Source organism: Balaenoptera borealis (genome assembly GCF_965194805.1).
Source record: "Balaenoptera borealis genome assembly, chromosome: 15".
In the NCBI taxonomy this organism is placed as follows: Eukaryota; Metazoa; Chordata; class Mammalia; order Artiodactyla; family Balaenopteridae; genus Balaenoptera; species Balaenoptera borealis.
The window spans coordinates 45043936-45065342 of NC_138871.1; the positions used below are offsets into that span (position 1 = coordinate 45043936).

Sequence of the window (21407 nt, forward strand, 5' to 3'; positions counted from 1 at the left end):
TAGCAGAATAAAACAAAAAAAAAACCTGTGATGTATGGGTCTTTGCAAGAGGAGAAGTGCATGCTTCTTGAAATTGATCTTCATTAATTCCAATTTCTTTAAGGTAACTTTCTAACAGCTTTTCAACCTAAAAATAGAAAGTTTAATTTTTTTCTTTTTGTAATTTACATAGAAAAATTCCAAATTCCAAATTTTACATTGAGTTTAGAAAAATATAATCAAATGCTTGTTTGCAATTATTAATCTACATAAAATTATATTATATGGCAGTGACAATGTCTTTCACCGAAAAAACAAACAACAAAAAAGTGAAAATTTTTGCAGAGAATCAAAAGAAATTTTATTTACTCTCCCAGAAATCACTGAAGTCAGGATTATGAAGTTTGATGCAGTATAACTCTTCTGCTACCCAGAGCTATTTCTTAAAATCTCAAGACAACATGGCTAAATTAATAATTAACACTCCCCTGGCTGTATCAGCAGAAGAATAAGAATAAAATTTAAATACCGGATGCAAGATCCCTTAAAATAGTTGTCCTAAATCTATTTCTTACATTCTAGAGTCATAAGAATTGAGATGCACAGAGAACCCTTGGAGTCTAATGCAACTGGTAGTACTATTAGGGTAGACTGGAATTTTTTAATTAAAGAATTTTAATGGAGAAATCCATTTTTAAAATTCAGAACATCTTGAATTAATATTATTCGAATTACATTTAAAATCAGGTAAAAATATACTCACTAGTTCTTTGTACTCCTGATGAATCTCCGTATAGGTCAATTTGCTTTCTTCTTCATCATCAAAAACTAAATTTAAAAGAAAAATATTGCATAGTGTAAAAAAACAAGTCATTTCATTAATGCAAATATCAAAGTCCACTCTAGTTGTCTTACAAATAGAACTCTCAGTCTTATAAACCAGCTCTTCTGCTTTAAATTCTTGGGATTAAAAAAAGATGTATATATGCGTGTGTATGTGTGTGTGTATAGTGTTAGTTGTAAACAAGTTTTTTTTCCTACTTAAAATCTACTTCATATGGAAGATGAACACTAATTTGCTACTTTTCAATCAATAATATAAGGCAACAATTTCTTTATAAACTTTAAATGGAACATTATTGTTGATAGTTTTTAAATAATTCCTTTTACAACAGGTTCCAGATTATTTTATCATACTGGAACTTTGCTGATCCAAATTTTACTGAAAGTTACTAGGCCTTTTTTATTACATATAAATCAATAATGAAATGAAAATAAATAAAAACAAATGTTTACTGAATGATCATATGTGTGAAACAGTGTAGATTAGAAAGATATATATTCCCTCAAGAAGCTACAATGTGATTAAGGAAAGAAGACAAACTCATGAATTGTAAACAATAAACCCCCTTTTTATAATATTCCCTCCAAATGATCTTTCTAAAATGCAAAACTAACTTCTGTAATTTTCTATTTAAAACTCTTCAATTACTGCTCATTGCCTAGAGAATAAGTCTAAAATACTTAGAAGACCAGACAAAACCTTCCAAGACTGGATCCCAAATCTCAACTCCCACCACTCCAAAAACCAAACTTTGCACTCTTAACAATACACAGTTACTTGGAATACTGACAAATGTAACACAAAAAGACAAAAAAGCCCCATGCCTTTGCTCAAGCCCTTAGATCTCTTTGCCTTTACCCGGCCCCCCTTCTCCCAACCATTCTCCAAAATATTGCAAGTGGCACATTTTCCATGATCTGCTACCCACTCCCAACTCCTAGGCTAGTTAGATTCCTTCCTCTGAACTCTTGCAATACACAGCACCATGTGTCTACCCTTATTATAACACCTGCCACTTTACATTTAAATTCCATTTACCTGCTTGTCTTCCCCACCAAATTGCAAACTTCTCAAGCACAAGGATTTGTTTTATTCATCTTTCTACCCTCAGCTTCTGGCCAAACGACACTCAATAAATTTTGAAATAAAGGCTGATATTACAGAGTAGTACAAAACTAATTTTTAAATTATCTGAGGTGATGAATAGCACATTGACAACCCAAAGTCAGCAAAACATAAACATTATTATTTCAAGTGTCACTGGGATGTTACTTCCATTTCTCCTGGCACCTGCTCTATATAACACTGGGCATACATGCAATATAGCAGCTACTAAAGCTGTTTTCAGTTAATTTTGAAGCCAAATTACTACATTACATGTTTATAAGGTTGAGGATTACTGTTTCCCTGTAAAATTACACAATCAGGTGTGTTACAACTGAGATGCAGCCACTTTTGACATCTGGGGATAAAAAGAACGATGCTTTTTTTTTTTTTTTTTTCCATTTCAGCATTTAGTTTCATTCAGTAGGGTAAATGGAATCAAAAGGTGACATAATTTCCTTCTTCTCCTAAAGGAGATCAGAATACCACCACATGCTTCATCAGTCTCATAATAGCATTTTAAATTCTTAAAAAGAGCAGAAATAAAAGTTATTTTGAACTTATTTTAAAAATTACCGGTAAGAACAATACTTAATAAATACTATTTGAATTTTGCTCATGGCAATGAGAATGTAATGAAAAGATTCAGTGGTCAGAGTAAATTTCCTCTTTACCGGCTTCATGGAATCTTAGGGCTGAAACGACTCTTAAAAGATCATCCAGGATAACCGACCATTTGATAGTTGAATTCCCCTCTATAATAACTCCATTAAGTTGTTGTCAGATTCCTTCAAACACTGCTAGTGGCTGGGGAGCTCATTACCTCATGAGGCAGGCTAATTTATCTGGGATACTCTCTGTTATGAAGCACTTCTTTCACAGAAATTTGTTCCCCTCTAGCTTGTACCCACTGACCCTAGCTCTATCTCACTGAACCTTACAAAAACAAGTCTAATCCCTCCAACATAAGACAGATGTTCAAACAATTAATGGATATGACTACCCTTGAAGTCTTGGCAGGCTAAACAACTGCGACAACAGCCTGTAATTATTCATATGACATCGCTTCTGGTTCCTTTTCCATGAATGGGCTCCAATTTGTCTCTAAGAACTGAATGCAGAACTCCAAAGCGTGAACTGATCAGAACCTGGAGGTACCCTTTCCTCACAGGAAATGTTCTGACACGGTTACATAACTCATTTGTTGTAAGATACCCTCCATTTTTGGTATAACCGAGACTCAGAGAACTCAAAAAAGGGAATACAGGCCACCGAGATCACCGGCTCTGGGCCTGCTGGAGTAATCACACACCCCTCGCCCACCCACTTTTCGGTCAACTGTTGGGATCAGAAGGAACTCAGAAGCAAACTGACGTCTCCCCTCCCAAGTCACTGGGGAAGTTGTTGAAGAAACCCACACAAACAGTGCACCTGCCCAGGGCAGAAATGTGCAGGATGGGGTGAGAGACCCAACATAGGATTATAAAGTCTGATGTTTTTGGGATGTGTGCTTGGGCCCAGGGGGAAAGGTATCTCGGTCCTCGTTTTCATTTCCGTGAAGGAAAGGACGGGCGCAGTGACAGCAACACATCCTAAAAACCAGCTCTAAACCTGGCAGACAGGAGTGGAGACCGGGGAGATGAAAGGCAGTTTGTGGAGAGGCTGTTGGCGTGAGAGAGGTGAGAAAGGATTGACGATTCGGGATCTGAATTTTACCTTCACATTTCTGCTCCACAAAGTCCAAGATGGGAATGGACCAGTCCGGGCCCCGCAGAAACCCTGCGATGCTCTCCACCACCCATTCCACCTCGTCCTCTTCTTCCGCAGCCATTCCGCCCCCGAGGGCCGCCGCGGAAGCCTAGGCCAAACCCCCGGAGCCCGGAAGGCCTTGCGGCCGCAGGGAGCCGAGAGGAAACGGGAAGACAAGTTGCTCCCGCAGTCTCGCAGTCACCTGGATGAAAGCTACAAACCAGTTAACTTAAAACGGTCGCTATGGCAACACGCGTAGCCGCTCCTAGAAGCCGCCCGGAAGTGAAACCAGCTTCCGCGGAGCTAGCGCGTCTTAGAGAGAGGTATTTGAAGAACTCTTCCGATTGGCTGGAAAGGAACAGTATCGTGTCGAAAGGTAGCCTTCCGCCCATTGGCCCGGAGCTGCTGGGGCAAAGAGCAGAAGTGTAGCCATTGGCTGGAAATCCTGGAAAGAATCTCAGCGCTCCCTCTAGATAAATGCGTGGGACCAAGATTTAGAAATGGCGCTGTGAAGGGCGAACTCACCTGGACTCTGACTGAAAATTTTAAAGGCTTCAGTTCACGGTTGTATCCCCACCACTCCGTCCCGACCATTTTCAGACCCGCTGGCCCAGAAACTTTGCAATTAAAAGGTTGTTTGAAAATACAAACCTGAGCAAAGTAGCTGTGTAAGACTTGCTGATTCGCTCTGCAGTCAGTTTGCATCCTGTAGCTGAAGGCGGGTCTTTAAACTTTCCTGCGCAGATAGAAATAACTAGAATTGAGTTTTTTCAAGGGCAGAATCAAAGTAAATGTTCCTATAAATAAATGTCTGGGTAACCACCAACCCTTTTGTTAAGTAACACTAACTCTACTTTTAGATTGGGGTCATTTGTGGAATGGGTCTTCAAAGGTCATTGTCAGGGTACTCGGCTTCCCAAAATATTTTCAAACAACCTTATATGTGTTTACATAAATGGGGTCATATTGTATGTACAGTTATGAAACTTTGTTCGCTTAATATTTGGTCATCTTTTCATATAAACATAAAACTATCATTTCTGTACAGCTACATGGTATTCTATAAACTACCGTTTCGTTATTTTTATTTCTTGTATATACACACAGTATCTTACTTGGATGCATAGATGTCATTAGTGTGCAGGGTTTTTTTTCCCTCCGTGGTGTGGATATACCATGCCATTTTTCCCTTCTACAAACTGCTAAAATGAATATCTGTGTGTCTCTAAGAACTGTTGGTTTATTGACTATTCCAAAGGATAGATTCTACCAGATTTGCTAAATGAAAGACTATATATACTTTGATTTGTGTGACCAATTCTCAATAGCTAGGTTAAATTACTTCGATTTCTCAAATTTATAAACAATTCTGTAATGAACATACTTGCACATGTTTTTCAGCTCTAGTCTCATTACTTACTTTGAATAAATTCTCAAAGGAAAGATTACCGAACCTATTTTTAAAAGCCTTTTTGAAAAATATCTTTACCAATCCACTAGGTTAAAGATGATACATAGTTTTAATTTGCATTTTTAAATTTGAATTTGAGCTTTATTTCATATTGATTAGCCTTTGTGTTTCTTCCTATGTTATTTTTTCATACCTTTTGACCATTTCTTCTTGGGATTTATTTTTCTTATTGATTTGAAAGAGCTTTTTATACATTAGTATAAAAATTTTAACTCTTTGTCACATGTTACAGTGACATGTTTGTAATTTGTCTTTTAGTTCACTGTGTCTTTTGCCATATAGAAGTTTTACATTTTTTATGTAAATGGTAGCCGATAAGTTATTTTCCTTAGTGGATAGCCATGCTCCAGGTACCACTTACTGGAAATGGGTGTGGTAAGTGTGGTGGGTTTTGAGTTACTGAGAAGAGGTAAAAGGAGAGAAGGACATCATCATTTTGGAGCTAAAATATTGTGACACCAGAAGGGGATTACTGTGGTTTCTTGTTCTCCTTTTCTGTCTTCTAAACCAGCTTAAAAGAGAAATACCCCTTTTGTTCTGCCAGTTTCCTTTCTTCATAAGGAAGTTACTTGTCAGGTTTCTAATGAGTGTGAAGGCCACAAAGTGCTATCCAACTGCACTCAGCATTACCTGGCCTTAGGGTCTTTATCTTTAGTCTCTTGGAAGTGCTTTCCAATTCCACTGGAAGCAGATAATAATTGGAATGCACAGCTCTTCTTTCGTTTATTTTTTCAGCGTCATTCTTCAATGTGGCCAATGTGAATTCCCTCAGGCCTGCAAGTTTTCTCATTTATTTCAAAACATTGGATTATTTCAATTTTCTCCTCAAATGTAAGGATTTTCTTTTTAGTCAGTACTTGGGACCTTTATAAGAAGGATGCTTATACAGATTTAATATAATATATTCAATATGCTTATCATGAAATAAACACAAACTCAAAAGAGCAGTGCACACACTCTTAGGGCAATGCATGTGGGGTGCTCTGGAGGAAGAATAAGAAGACGAGGTGGGTGTGTGTTGTGCATTTTACCATATATCACTTTGTTCAGCCAGGTAGTGTTTTTCATGTTTTGCAGAGCTGCAAAGCATGGTCCTCTCTTGAAAAATCACAACTTCTCATTTTGGCAATTTTATCTGCTACATATGAACAGATTTTCACATTGAAGTTGTTTGTTGTAACAGAAAAGACTGAAATAGATAACATACATACCCATGTAAGCATACACACACACACACACACACACACACACGCACACACATCTACAGTACTTTTACCATGGTGTTGATAAGAGGTTTAATTAGAGAACACATAAAAATTACTTGGGACCATGCTTGGTAAGTTAGTAAAGTAAATGCTCAATACATGTTAGCTATTATTATATGTAATTTAGATTTTTTTTTAACAACTTGCATTCTCTTTATTTTGTCTCTCTTCACTGACAAGTCAGTTACATTCTTTACTGCATTCCTGCTGAAATCTCTTGCTTCTCCCCATCCCTGTATGGGAACTGAATCTCTGCCTTACTAAAGGGTTATAAAGTTCAGTCTTAACAAGATAATTACATTCCTCCAGATTTTTCAGGGACCACGTAAATAGCAACTACTTACATTTGTGTAGTAGTTCATAGTTTACAAAGAAATTTACATCTGTTTGACTCAGGACAACCTTAAGAGCTAAGTGAAGATGGTATTAAGATTTCCGCCATCTTACGGATGATGTGTATTAGTTTGCTAGGACGGCTGTAGCAAAGTACCACAGACTGGGTGGCTTTGTCAAAGGCTAAGAAATAGTCAAAGTAAAACCAGTGAATCACCAAAGTAGTAATTAGTTAAAGTTTATTGTGCACACATCAAAAAGACAGTTTGCAGACCAGGAGCTCTTAAACTAAAACATGGAATGAGGCTCAGGGGTATATTATTATAAAGCAGCTTATGTAATGAGAAAGCAGTGACCATTTATTCTTTACAGTGATTGGTTATAATATTAGAATTTTCTTAAACGATAGGGAATTTGTCAGTGATTACCTGATATCAACCTTGGGGAACAGTTCAAGTTTCGCTTATGATTTCCAGAGGCATAAACAAGAAATGACCCAGGTCAAGTAGGTCTCACACAACAAACTAAATTAAGTCTTGTTTGTATGACTAAACTGTTTTTATTGGCTAAGGGAATTTTCAAAGCCAGTCTCCCTTTGTTTCTGATGTTAATAGCTTGAGCAACAGAATTTTATTTTCTCATAGTTCTGGAGACTAGAAGGCTGACTTCAAGGTGTCAGGAGGTTTGGTTTCTTCTAAGCCCTCTCTTCCTGGCGTCTAGATGCTGCCTTCTCACTGTGTCCACATGGTCTTCCCTCTTTACCTGTCTGTGTCCAAATTTCCTCCTCTTATAAGGACATCAGTTGAAGGGGATCCAAATGTGACACCCTAAAATATGCCACTTTGGCATATTGATTATTTTGAGCTGAAGGCAGCTGAGAAACAGCAGATGCAGAAATAGCTCTCTGCTCTCCTGCATCTGCATAAAACAGGGCATAAATTTCCCATGAGAAACCTACTTACTTTCCCTGTACCAGGCAGAGGCGAGGAGAACACTCATCACTGGAGACGAGGAGTCAATGCTGGGATGAGTCTGCATAAACAGACTCTACTAAAATAACCCTTGTCTTCCATTAGAAGATATCTTAAACACTCCTTCCCCATGTATTTACAAGTCACTTCCGCACAATTTGTCAGCCCTAGAAGCCCAAGTCCTCTTTCCTTTGTCTAGTCACTTCTCCACAGTTTATCACCCTTTGTTAAAATGGTACATAAGCCCACAAGTCTCTCTGCTCTTTGACTTTTTGCACTTCTTCTTTTTGGTGAAGCCCCCATGCATATAAAATTGTAAATATTAATAAAATTGTATGCCTTCTCTCCCATCAATCTGACTTTTGTCAGTTTAATTCATAGGCCCCAATGACTAAACCTAAGAGAGTAGAAGAAAGGTTTTCTCCTTCCCTACATAGTCATATTGGATTAGGGCCCACCCTAATGACCTCATTTGAACTTAATAACCCCTTTTAAGGCCCTCTCTCCAAATGCAGTCAAATTTTTAGGTACTGTGGTTAGAACTTCAACATATGAATGTTGGGGGACATGATTCAGCCCATAACAGGTGGGAAAACTGAGACTGTATGAGGTCACATTTCTTGCCCGGGGTCAGCACAAAGTCAGGGCTTGCACTTCTCTGTACTTGACACTTAAGCAACAAGGTAACCTCCAATTTTAATTTTTTAATATATCACAGAAGTTTTTCCATGTTTACATGATCCCTTTTAATGTTACCTAGTGTCTTAGCTTGGGCTGCTGTGACAGAATACCATAGTCTAGAGGGCTTATAAACAACAGAAATTTCTTTTTCACAGTTCTGGAGGCTGAGAAATCCAAGATCAAAGAGTCAGCTGATTTGGTGAGTGCCCACTTCCTGGTTCATAGACCGCCATCATCTCTCTGTGTCCTCACAGGTGGTAGGGGTAAGGGAGCTCACCAGGGTCTCTTTATAAGGACACTAATCTCATTTATGAAGGCTCCTCGTGACCTAATCACCTACCAAAGACCCCCACCTCCTAATATCATCACTTTAGGGGTTAGGATTTCAACATATGAATTTTAGCGGTACACAAGCAATTCATTTCCATTGTGTGAACATAATACAATTTATTTAAACAATTCCGTATTTACCTAGGCTGTTTCTTGCACTGTTTTAAAAATAAATGCATCCTTGTAACTAAATCTTTGCACCTAATCTTTACCACTTTGTGAAAATGAATTCCTAAAAGTGGAATTGCTAAATCACACAGCAAGCAGTTTTTAAAGACATGTACCTATGGAGTTTGGTTTTGTTTTAAGAGGAAGTATTGTGCATTCTGCAGTCGTCATGGTTAAATGCTAATTCTTATCCCTTTTATTATTGTTTTATATCCATGAGTCTACATGTCCCTACAAATGCACAAATATATCTCAGATACTTGGGAGATTGCTAATTTAGTCAGGGGAGGACTAGAGAAATGATTGTAAATTCCAGAGGACATAAATTCTTTAATTTCACAAATGTATCTCCAACTCCAACACAATGCTTCGCACTAAGAGACCCACAATGAGTATTTGATGAACATGTGAATTATGACTGGAGTACACAGAGCCTCATATTTGCCTAAAAACAATCCATTTCTCTTTTCTGCTCCTGGGGGAGACAGTAAAGGTGTGACTACTGGCAGAGCGGGGGTTTTTTTAACTTTAGCAAAATATGCTTGCATTCTAGATCAGATGGCTGAAAGTTATTATTAGCAATAAGCTTAAAAATACCAATGCAACAGAAGTGTCATTTTCATATGTAATTTATAGAACATATAAAACAGCCCTAATGAACTACCTAATTACTACTCCAAATGGTATGAATTCAGCTTTCAAGTAAAGAAAGGAAAAAAGGTCACTGCTTTAATCCTCCAAATTGCTTTTATTCTGGCTATAGAAAGACTTTTTAGAAGTTCTAAATTATAGGTTCTTTCCAAATAGTCTTGATTATTTGGTTTATATAACAGCAAAGGGATGGAGGAGGTTTCCATGGGTTGGCAAATAAATAATTACCTGCCATATCTTCAGATTCTCCAATGAATCCTTAGATTTTTATTGCATTTGCAGATGTAGCATCACAGAATTTCCATTCTCTTTTCAATGTCTTTTGTTGCTCATAATCTATAAAATGTTCAACAACTTGATTTAAAATAACAGCAAAGAAATGAAAATACAATGACTTTTCAAATTGTGACTTAACACATACATTTGGTGTGAAATGGCATGGCTTAGAATCCTTTCGTTACTCATTGAGTGCATACTGTGTGCCAAGCACCATGCTAGAAACCACGAATAAAGAGCTCGATATGGTACATTCTGAATTCCAACTGTATGATAGTTTGCTTATTTTCATTTCATCTCTAAATGTTCAGGATCTTTGTGTGAATTACTCTTTTTCTTTCACCTCCTTTTCTTTAGTCATTAGGTTTTTTCATTGTCTTATTTGTGTATGTGTAGATAATTTTCCTATTTTATTTTCTTCTCTTCCCTTCTACCTTGGATTACCTACTAAATTGACTCTTGTATTTGTCTTCTATTGTGTTTTCTTATCTATTTTCTCTTTTCTTTTAACTACTATATTAGTGACTTTGGGGAGGATGACTAATTTATAGAACATGTTTATATGCATCTTAGATCTGCTTTTAGTTCTCTCTCTTAAAAGCAGCTGTAGCCTAAATTAATGTCCTCTAAATTTTTTTGACTAGATACTCCATCAGTAAAAAAATTTTGAATACTCCTCTTAATATTTGAATATATGTTTACTAATGACTTATGGACCTGTACATATACATATATGAATTAAACAATTGTATAGTGTATAATTAAAAAAACAAAAGTTGAAATTAACAAAGGATGAGTTAAAAATATATAGGTTGAAATTCTAATACTTTTTCCCTGAATGCCAATGGATAATTTTGTGGACCCACTGTGGAGGCCACTAGTTTGGGCTTGATAAACTTGATAGTTTGGGCTTCTGGCATAGTAAGGAAGCCAGTGAGTGTCCTATTTGCTTTAGTCCCATTTTGAATATCTGGGAAAGATGATAAAGAAAATTTCAAGGTTCATATTTGGAGCCCAGAACATTGAGATCAAGTCTCTCAAGCAAAAAAGGATGACAGAAGCCTCTTCCACCTTCAGAAGAGGTGGAATCAGATACCCTGACTGGGAACCATCCTGATGTCAGAGGCAGTAGGGAAGCGGGCTTAATAATGGAATATTTTTTAAGGATGGCAGGGAAACACTCTTTTATCTATTCATTTTAAAATTTTATCTTTATTACTTCTTGTGTTGGAAAAGTCATATGGTCAGCCCTCCATATCCACGGGTTCTGCATCCTCAGATTCAACCAAACGTGGATCAAAAGTACTTGAAAAAAAAAATTCCAGAAAGTTCCAAAAAGCAAAACTTGCCTTTGCCACACTGACAACTATTTTCATAGCATTTACATTGTATTAGGTATTAGGAGTAATCTGGAGATGATTTAAAATAAACAGGGGGATATGTATAGGTTATATACAAATACTACAAATACTATGCAATTTTTCATAAGAGACTTGAGCATCCACACATTTTGATATCCACAGGGGTCCTGGAACCAATCCCCCATGGATACCAAAGGATGATTGTATATGTATATTGAAAAAAACTCAAACGGTATAGAACTACACAATGAAGAAAGTGAAAGTCTTCTATTTTTCCTACCACCTAAAAAAAACTCACTGTGATTGTTTGTTTATCAGCCTCCAGATATTTTTAATGTGCCTATTGACATATATTATTATCTTCTTTAACCAAAATGAGGCCATTCTCATTTGTCTAACTTGCTTTTACTTCATTTTCCAAGGATCTTTCCATATTAATACAAAGAAATTGTTCTTTCAAATGGATGCATGGTATTCCATTATACAGATGTACCTTTTTTTTTATAAATTATTTTATATTTATTTATTTTTGGCTGCTTTGGGTCTTTGTTGCTGCGTGCGGGCTTTCTCTAGTTGAGGCAAGCGGGGGCTACTCTTTGTTGCGGTGCACGGGCTTATTGCGGTGGCTTCTTTTGTTGCAGAGCACGGGCTCCAGGCACGTGGGCTTTAGTAGTTGTGGCTCGCGGGCTCAGTAGTTGTGGCTCACGGGCTTAGTTGCTATGAGGCACATGGGATCCTCCCGGACCAGGGCTCAAACACGTGTCCCCTGCGTTGGCAGGCGGATTCTTAACCACTGTGCCAGCAGGGAAGCCCTAGATGTACCTTTTTAAAATGAATATCTTATTCATGCTCATTTATAATATTTTGCTCTTATAAACATTGCTGCATTAAACATCAATGTACATGTATTTTTGCATTCTTGCCAAGTCATTTCATAAAAGAGAATTAGAATTCTGGGTGTAAGGATATGAAACATTTCTGGAACAATAAAATTTTCAATCAGTGTTACCAAATTGCCCTCCAAAAGGCAGTACAAACTGACACTCTCACCAAAAGATTGTGTTTATATTTCCACACCTTTTCAGCACCAGAAACGTTAGTGTTTTAGTGATTTTTTTTTTTAATCTGAAAGGTAAAAAAAAATTTACTTGTTTTAATTTACCAATGTTTAATTGTTAATGAGACTGAGGATGTTTCATATATTAATTGGCCATTTATGTTTGTGAAAACAATAATTTTTTTTAAAGAATATTACTCTTTTATTTTTATTTATTTATTTATTTTTTTATTTGGTTGCTCTGGGTCTTAGTTGCGGCAGGCGGGCTCCTTAGATGAGGCTCACCTGCTCCTTAGTTGTGTCATGTGGTCTCCTTAGTTGTGGCATGCAAACTCTTAGTTGCGGCATGCATGTGGGATCTAATTCCCTGACCAGGGATAGAACCTGGGCTCCCCGCATTCGGAGCACGGAATCTTACCCACTGTGCCACCAGGGAAGCCCCGAAAGCAATAATTTTTGTTTTGTTTCTTTTTAACTTTCTATTATACAAATTTGCGCATACACCAAAGAAACACTATGCTTCAACAATTACCAACATTTTTGCCAAACCCATCATGTCATTTTATATAGGAGTTCTTTTATGTAAGATTGGAAGATGTCATTTAGTGCCCTTTGACTCAGGCACTCAACTCTAATTCTTTGGCTAACTAGAACAAGTGTAAACTAAAGGGTAACAGCCAACCCTAGGCATCTTGCAGCAGTGAAAACGTAGTTGCAGATTGAGGCCACCAGATGGCAGACCACGGGGAAAAAGAAAAAGGAGAAGAAATCTATGCCTACCAAGACCCAGCTTCGGATGGCCCAAAGGTTTTAGGGAACTTTGCTTCCTATTAGTAGTGCGGGGGGCTGGGCAGATTAGTCAAAGGCATTGTTTTAAACCATAGTAATGTTATTTAATTATAGTAATGTCATTTATTATCTGATGCATTTTATTATCAGATTAAATATCTTTTATATTTTCTTTTTCGTTTTTTTCTATGAATCTCTAGGGCTCCAAAAATAATGTTTTAATTGGAATTGCATCAGAATTATAAGTTAATTTGAAAAAAGTAAGATCCTCATACTATTTATTTTTCCCATGAAAGAACATGATGTTTTCCCCATTTATTTGTCTCCATTTATATCTTTCAATAAGGATTACAGTGTTCCTTATAAAGATCATGCACATCACTCATTAAAAATTTCACTTGGTAACAGGTTTATTTTACATGTATAACTGGATTTTGACGATTTCATAGAAATATATTGACTTCTGCAGGGTTAATATTTACTCTCTGCATTCTTTTATTAAGAAATAGCTATGAGTTAGTTGTTTTTAATTTCCCTGCTGTGGAATTACTTAATCTGAAAAGCATCACAAAATTCTTGCGCTTGCCTTTCTACTATTTATTTCTCTTATTTCTGTTTCATACTTCATTACATTGGCTAAAAATGGCATAAAATATGAAATATTTAATAATGATAAATAATGTATCTTTAGTATGTTTAACTGACTTTTTATTTGGAATAGACACTCATCGTGTTTATTTTAATTTTATATAGTAATATGTTTTTATTAAGAATATAAATGGATGTTGAATTTCACCTGGTGGCCTTTTAGCATCTACTGAGAGGATCATATGATTTTTCTTATTTAATCAATTAATATGGTTATTTTATTAATGCTTTCTCATATTGTCAGCTTTCCAGTCTAAGGTAAATTCTCCTTGATTTCAGTGGGTTAAAGTTTTCATGTATTTTGAACTAGATTTGCTAGCATTTTATTTATTTTGTGTTTAATATTCATAAGTTAGGTTTGTCTAAATTTTTTTTCCGTGTCACATCTTTATTAGATTATAGTGTCAGAGCTATGTTTAGCTCATAAAAGAATTGGATAACACCCAATCATTTTCTCTGTTTTATGTTCTGGAATAAATATGTAATGATTTTTATCTATTTTATTATTATTATGTTTCTAAGGCCGATCCAAAAAGAATGCAATTTTTAAAACTTAAATGAAAATAAACAAATGCTTGTACTAGACATGTTTTATAATTCAAAACCTTAAAGAACTGTAATAAAGGATATTTCCCCCACCCCAACATGTTAATGAAATGCCTGCCAAACCCATTATAAAAGATTATCTCTGTCTGAGTGTGCTCTGGGTTATACTATTACATAAAGCAGACAAAATCCTTTATTTTTCTCAGCTGTTCTGCTCAATCATGGAGAGAAAATTATGCCTAGTGATTCAGCATCTGAAATGTTATACAAAGTCAAAAGTTGCTGCCTATATATTTTTCACAATAAGCTATTGCATTTCTTAGGTGCTGGTAGATAATAATATTCCAAGGAAGTGTATTTCTTGGGGGGAAAAAAAAGGCAATAAAGAATTTTGACTCTTGTTTTATCTGGGTGTACATCTTGCCTCTAGAAGTAGCTCATGGCAAGTAGTTATGGTAAGCTTCCAGATGAATAATATTCATAATTCATTATGGCTCTTCTGACAGATCACAGCTTTGTTCAGCAGAACTCTCTGCCATGGTGGAAATGTTCTGTTTCTGTGTCCAATATCTACTGTGGCTCTGAGGACTTGAAATGTGGCTAGTGCAAATGAGAAACTAAATTTTTATTTTTATTTATTTTTAATTAATTTAAATTTAAATAGCCACTTGTGGCTAGTGGCTACCAAATTGGACAGCTCAACTTTCAAGGTACAAAATTTAATTAGTAGGGATACATTAAAAAATCCAGAATGTTTTCACCACTAAACATTTCCTTATTATGCATAAATAAATTTCACTTGCCAGTATTTTGACAACTGAGAATCAATATCAGTCTCTGCTCACTTCTCCAAAATTATTTACACTTGCATTTTAAAAACTTGGTTTAATACCTCCCAGCTGAGCCACCTTCTTTTGCCATTCTGAGACGTATTCTGTTTTTCCTGTCTTGGCATTTGCTGTTGTTGTTGTTCCACTTTGTTTACATGCTTTTAGCTCTGTCATTAGGAGTCTTTGTAATTTTGTATCCAAACCTACTGAATTTTTGGTACTTTCTTTAAAAAAAAGTGATTTGGTTTAAAAATTGGACATGAACATTTTGCCATGTATAATGATGGATAATTATATCAGAATCATAACAGTAAGATGATCATGGGTAAAATATGATCAAGAAGAATTTGCAAAAAAAATTTTTAATGAGAATTTATAAAAATAGAATTGGCACTTTAGTAAGGAAACTGCAGCTATATCATTGAACTGCTTTTCAAGATGAAGCCAAATTATACTTTAAACTTTCTAAAAATGTGCACTTCAGTATACACCAGTTTTACTTGCATTCTCCACATCCAGTGCCACTATTATTAACATTTTAAGATTTGGTGGTTATGTTATTGTAACAATCCTGCATGTGCTGCTTCTTGTATTTCTATAGCAGCAATCTGAATGTATACTTGACAAGTTTTATGATTTCAAATGACCTAATAAGATCCAGAAATTATTTCAGTTAATTATCTTTTGATTAACAGATTGCAAAGTACTATTTTAGAGGGATTGGAATAACCACTCATTTGAAGCTAAAGCTTCATCATTTAATAAATTAATTCGTCTTTCAAGTCAGAAGCTTTAGTAGTTGAGAATAGTGGTAGCCACCTATTTTTTTAAAAGGCTAATTTTAAATGAAATTATCTGTGACTGGAATCCAGATACTGAAAACATTGAAATATTGGACTGGCTGGGTACTTAAAAGAACAAGTTTCTATGAAGATGCTGAGTCTGGTGGTTGAGGCCATTCTAATAGGGATGAGAGAGGTGACTCACAAACTCTTCAGAAAGGAGATGCTACACCTCACTCAGATCAGTAACTGAGAAGATTAGTCTAGCTTCTTGATAAAATGCAATCTTATTACCTTGGTACCCACCAACTCACAATTCATGATATAAAATTTAAGTTTTCATTGCTTCTTAGGAAAACATTTTGCTAACAAAATAATAGTGTGAACACAGGAAATAATATAAAACATGAGACAATCCTTTTTATTTATCTATTTTTGTATGATTGCCTCATTTAAAAGTTAATGTAATATAAGATCATTTTTTATGATGGCTAAGGATATTAACTATTTTTACCTGTTTTTGTTTTTTTGTTTTGGGTTTTTTTTTTTTTAAACAAGTTCTCGTTTTACATTTATTGAAGTCTTTTTTTTTTTTTTTAATTACTAGCACCTTTAATTATTATTTATTTATTTTTTTGGCTGTGTTGGGTCTTCATTTCTGTGCGAGGGCTTCCTCCAGTTGCGGCAAGCTGGGGCCACTCTTTATCGCGGTGTGCGGGCCTCTCACTATCACGGCCTCTCCCGTTGCAGAGCACAGGCTCCAGACGCGCAGGCTCAGTAATTGTGGCTCACGGGCCCAGCCGCTCCGCGGCATGCGGGATCCTCCCAGACCAGGGCTCGAACTCGTGTCCCCTACATTAGCAGGCAGACCCTCAACCACTGCGCAACCAGGGAAGCCCCTTTGGGGGGGTTTTTTGGCCACTCCGCATGGCTTGCAGGATCTTAGTTACCAGGGATGGAACCCGGGGCCCCTGCAGTGGAAGCGTGGAGTCCTAATCACTGGACCGCCAGGGAATTCCCTACCTGTTTATTTTTTCAGATAATTTCAGAATTATTTTATCAAGTTCTTTGAAAGTATTTTAAATTGGGATTTTGCCTAATTGCTTTAAGTATTTTAATTGGTAGGAGAATGGCATTATTAAAATATTAGTCTTAAATATGGTACTACTTTTCTTATACTTAATATCTTTCAGGAAGATCCTCTAATTTTCTTCATATTGGTGATATATTTTCCATTAAAGTTCATTAACATATGTTCATATCTGCTGCTATTACACATTAGGATTCCTTTCTAATTACATATTTCAAACTGAGTATTGTTAGTACATATGAATGTTATTTCAATTTTATATATCTATCTTATTTCCAAGCATTTTTCTAAGCTCTTTAAAGCATTCTGGGGACTTCCCTGGTGGTGCAGTGGTTAAGAATCCACCTGCCAATGCAGGGGACACGGGTTTGATCCCTGGTCCGGGAAGATCCCACATGCCGGGGAGCAACTAAGCCTGTGTGCCACAACTACTGAGCCCGCGTGCCACAACTACTGAAGCCCGTGGGCCTAAAGCCCGTGCTCCGCAACAAAGAGAAGCCACCACAATGAGAAGCCCGTGCACCGCAATGTAGAGTAGCCCCTGCTTGCCACAACTAGAGAGAAAGTCCACGTGCAGCAATGAAAACCCAATGCAGCCAAAATTAATGAATAAATAAATTTATTTTTTAAAAAAGTATTCTGTATTCCTCTCCCAAAAATGGAAATTTCTTCTGTTGTCTATTTTCTTAATCAAAAATTGTATCTATTCATTTCATGCATGTAATGTTCACTAAAGTTTGAGACTCACTGGGGTTGAGAGCACTGGTCTATCACATGTAGACAAAGGGCTGTTGCCAGCAGAATTAGGATAACATAGGCAATTTATACTCCAGAATACCAGCAAATCAATTTTAAAATGTCAATTTCTGCTTAGACATTCAAGGATGCATAGGGAAGATTTTGTTAGAGGAAAAGTTACCTTAAGAGTGTTTGAAAGTTGTTGCCATAAACTTCTGAAGCTTTTGAAAAGGTCATTGTTATGTTGGTGTGTTGGCAGTAAAAAAGGCATTTATTTAATATTAATTGAATGAATGAATATATGTGTCATTTGCTGTGCTGTGAAGGTATACTGATGAGAAAAACAGACCTCAAGGGTAGATAGACATTAAACAAAGACTTAGATAAATACATCGTCTGTTCCTGGAGTGGAGAATTTGAGGAGCCTGGAAATCATGGCAGCCACAGGAACCCTCTCCAATGTGACCTTAACCACCCACAGGAAATCTAACCCTAATTAACACCATTCCCTTTGGAGTTTCCAATCCCAAATCCCTGATCTGTGAAACAAAGGTTCAAAATAGACTTTGAGAGGGTCCTACTGAATACATTTGTCAAACAGATGAAAAACTAGGTAGGACAGACCTAAATCACCACTCCACCTTCAGTTAGGTGCCTAAACCTCCTATTGCCTGACCAATTTCCTTCCCCACTTGCAAATTACTAAATATTCTCAATGAATTTTCAAGGAACTACCAGAGCCTGAGATCTTAGTCTGGAGTATCTGAACAGCAGATAAACCGAGCTATTTGTATTACCCATAGGCCAACGACTTTCACTGATGCCCATAGCCAATGTTCAGGGTATCCAAACCACGCACTGGCTATCTCATTTGTACCCCCAAAACAGGATTCAAACTCCATGATCCATTACATTTGTGTGGAGCCTCATGTGCTTAAGACTAAGAACTGCGTAAAACTTGCCTGATAAAAGTTCATGGGGAGCAGTGGTTTCCAGAGAAATGTTCCACTATTTTCACTTATAAACATTGCAATTTCCCAAAGGTCTGATACTTTAGGAAATAATTTGGTCTATAATCATTCAATCAGTCCAGTCAGGAAAACAGAAACCACTGTATGTAGTTCAAACAGAAAGGGATTTAATTCTAAGAAATGGTTACAAAGGTGTTGGGAGGGCTAGAGGAAAAAAGAAGGAATGTTACCCAAAGTTGAGAAAGCTGCTACCACCATGCTTAGGCTGGAGCCCTCCAGCTGCATTTGCTGCCAGAGGTTACTGGGTAGCCGTGCAGGAACTCCACCTCCACAGAACGGGCACCCTGTGGCCTGTGCTGAATCTGCTGTTAAGACCCCTCTACCACTGGTACCAGTCTTAAAATGGCTTCTTTTCTCCCACCGGTGACTCCCATTGGCCAAACCTGACCGGAAGCCAGTTAGTAAAGGATTCTGGGGAATGGAGTTATAGGCTTCTAGCCCCTACGATTATGGAATACAGAAGAGAGAGTATTGCATTGTGCCAACAGAAAAATAACTAGCACAGTAATATTCTCAGGTAGATCCTTAATCATTTTAATCAGTTACATTAGATAGAAAATTACTTCTGAATGGATTGGATAAGTGTATAGCAATAATCACTTTCCCTTCATTTCTTGGGAAATCTTGCTTTTGAGACTTATTAAGATGGTAGTAGCACAAGACAGAGTCAAGGATGGTTGAAAAAGGGAAGAATGGACAGGACAGAACAGGTCCAGGGGCAGACACATGGATAATTAACTTGATGAAAGGCCAGTATGAATTTTGAAAAAAGACTTAATCTTTCTAATAAAAAAATATTTTTGTCTCTAAAATTGAGGGTGGAGGTAGGGCAACAATAAAAACCTTTCTTTTTGTCTGAGTAGCAAGAGCCAGTGAATTTCATAAGAAGCTGGGAGTGGGGCAGGAATCTAGCTTGCTAATTATATGCAAATTCTCCTTTATAATGGAAGAAAAATGAGTCAACAAAAATACAAAAGCTACATAAATTAGCACCTTCAGTGTCTAGACAACTGAAACAGCCGAAGAGAGTCGTCCCCAAATTAACTTCCTTTCATATTCCATCCAGGCACATCCACTAGAGTTTGTAAAAGGCTCACATTACCATCAGTTGATACCTGATGTGGAATTTTTTTAACTTCTTTATATTTCCACCACTTTCACTCTGATTCACAAAATGCTTTATTAGAGTTCACTGGGGCTTTATGGCTTATATGACTCAAAAATGAGTTAATTCCTATTTTGTTAGTTGTAATAAACATTCAATGAGCAATGCTGAGCAGGATGATTACTCTATGGGTAAACATGTACAGATCCTTTCAAAGATTCTTCTGGAAATTCTACTCTATGGTAAAGCAGATTGAATTTTTTAAATCTTATGAATGTAAAGCATTAACTTTTAAAATGAACTTTGCTCCTTGCCAGGACGTGTGTGTATATATATTATATATACATATATAATATATATATCTTAAATTTATAACTATTTTGTGGGATACCGCTCTGCAGTGCTGTTCTAGAAACTTCTTTCAGAATTATGAAATGTTTTAGAATTATTAAAGTTGAAATAGCTTTCTAGAACTTCATTTTTTTAAAGCTGCTACTTGCTGTCATCATGAAATGCATACTATATGATGAATGAAAATTAATATGGAAATAATAAGTTCATATATATATTTAAATTTTCACGTGATAAAAAGAAGAGTATTTCTGTCAGATACTTTTCTTAAGTTTGTGCACCATTCTCTCCCAGTTCTGCTGGGTCTGAAGTAGTCAACCCATTTCATAGTTAATCCTCCTAGGAAAATACTGGAAAGGTGAAAGCAGTGGATTAAGTTATATTGGTTTGTGTAACTTAAACTTAACCCTCTCTCCTCTTGGAGATAATAGGGTGAACAGTCCAGACACAGTCACAGAGAACTGCATAGAGATTCCAGAGGGGTCGTTTCACAGATGATCTGTACTTAGTTCCAGTCAGGCAGTCTGCCCAGGTGTGGCTGTGCTGTTTCTTCAAATAATGAGACATTTTCATACCTGTGGTGGTAGGAAGAATGATGGTCCCCAAGATGTCCATTTCCTACACATCTAGAACCTGTGAAAGTGTTATATTAAATGGCAAAAAAAGGATTTTTCAGATGCGATCTTAAAATAAGGAGATTATTCTGGATTATCCAGTGGGCTCAATCTAATCACATGGGTCTTTAAAAGTGGACTTCTTCTCAGCTGTGATTAGAGTGAGATGTGACCCTGCAAGAAGGGCGGAGGGGAGATGTAATATTGATGGCTTTGAAGACAGAGGAAGGGGGCCATAAATAAAGGAATGTAGGCAGCCTCTAGAAGTTGAAAAAGGCAAGGCAGCAGATTCTCTCTTGGAGCCTCCAGAAAGAAAGATAGCTGTGTCAATACCTTGATATCAGGTCAGTGAGACCTGTGCCTAATTTCTGACCTACGGAACAGTAAGATAATAAATTTGTGTTATTTTAAGCCTCTAGGTTTATGGCAACTTGTTACTGCAAAAATAGAAAACTGATACACCTACAAAGCCATTGCCCCAAGCCCACTGCTGCCTCAGCCATCCTGACCCTCCTCTTGGGACTCTCAATCCAGTAACAAAGGGGTAACCCCTGGCATGGCAAAGTTCCCTGGAGCCCTTTCCCAACACAGCAGCCAGCTTTAGTTCTTATTTATTTATTCATTTATTTATTTATTTTGGCTG

General features: G+C 36.7%; 1 protein-coding gene and 1 long non-coding RNA gene across 5 annotated transcripts in view; one reads left to right on the forward strand and one right to left on the reverse strand.

Annotated features, from left to right (window-relative positions):
• The window catches only part of CFAP36 (cilia and flagella associated protein 36), a 33056-nt gene extending 29099 nt beyond the window's left edge, over positions 1-3957 (reverse strand). The window contains exons 1-3 of the mRNA XM_082358304.1: positions 3644-3957; positions 743-807; positions 26-127 (exon numbers count right to left, since the gene is read on the reverse strand). Of these exons, the coding sequence (XP_082214430.1) occupies positions 26-127; positions 743-807; positions 3644-3758 (282 nt within the window). The 5' untranslated portion in view covers positions 3759-3957. The remainder of the gene's footprint in view (positions 1-25; positions 128-742; positions 808-3643) is intronic.
• A 93-nt stretch (positions 3958-4050) lies between these two features.
• LOC309612485 overlaps positions 4051-21407 on the forward strand; it is a 71524-nt gene continuing 54167 nt past the window's right edge. For 3 of the 4 annotated variants that reach the window (XR_014235183.1, XR_014235184.1, XR_014235185.1), the window contains exons 1-2: positions 4051-4308; positions 8553-8596. This is a non-coding gene — a long non-coding RNA (uncharacterized lncRNA). The remainder of the gene's footprint in view (positions 4309-8552; positions 8597-21407) is intronic. The other variant, XR_014235186.1, reaches the window with a different exon arrangement.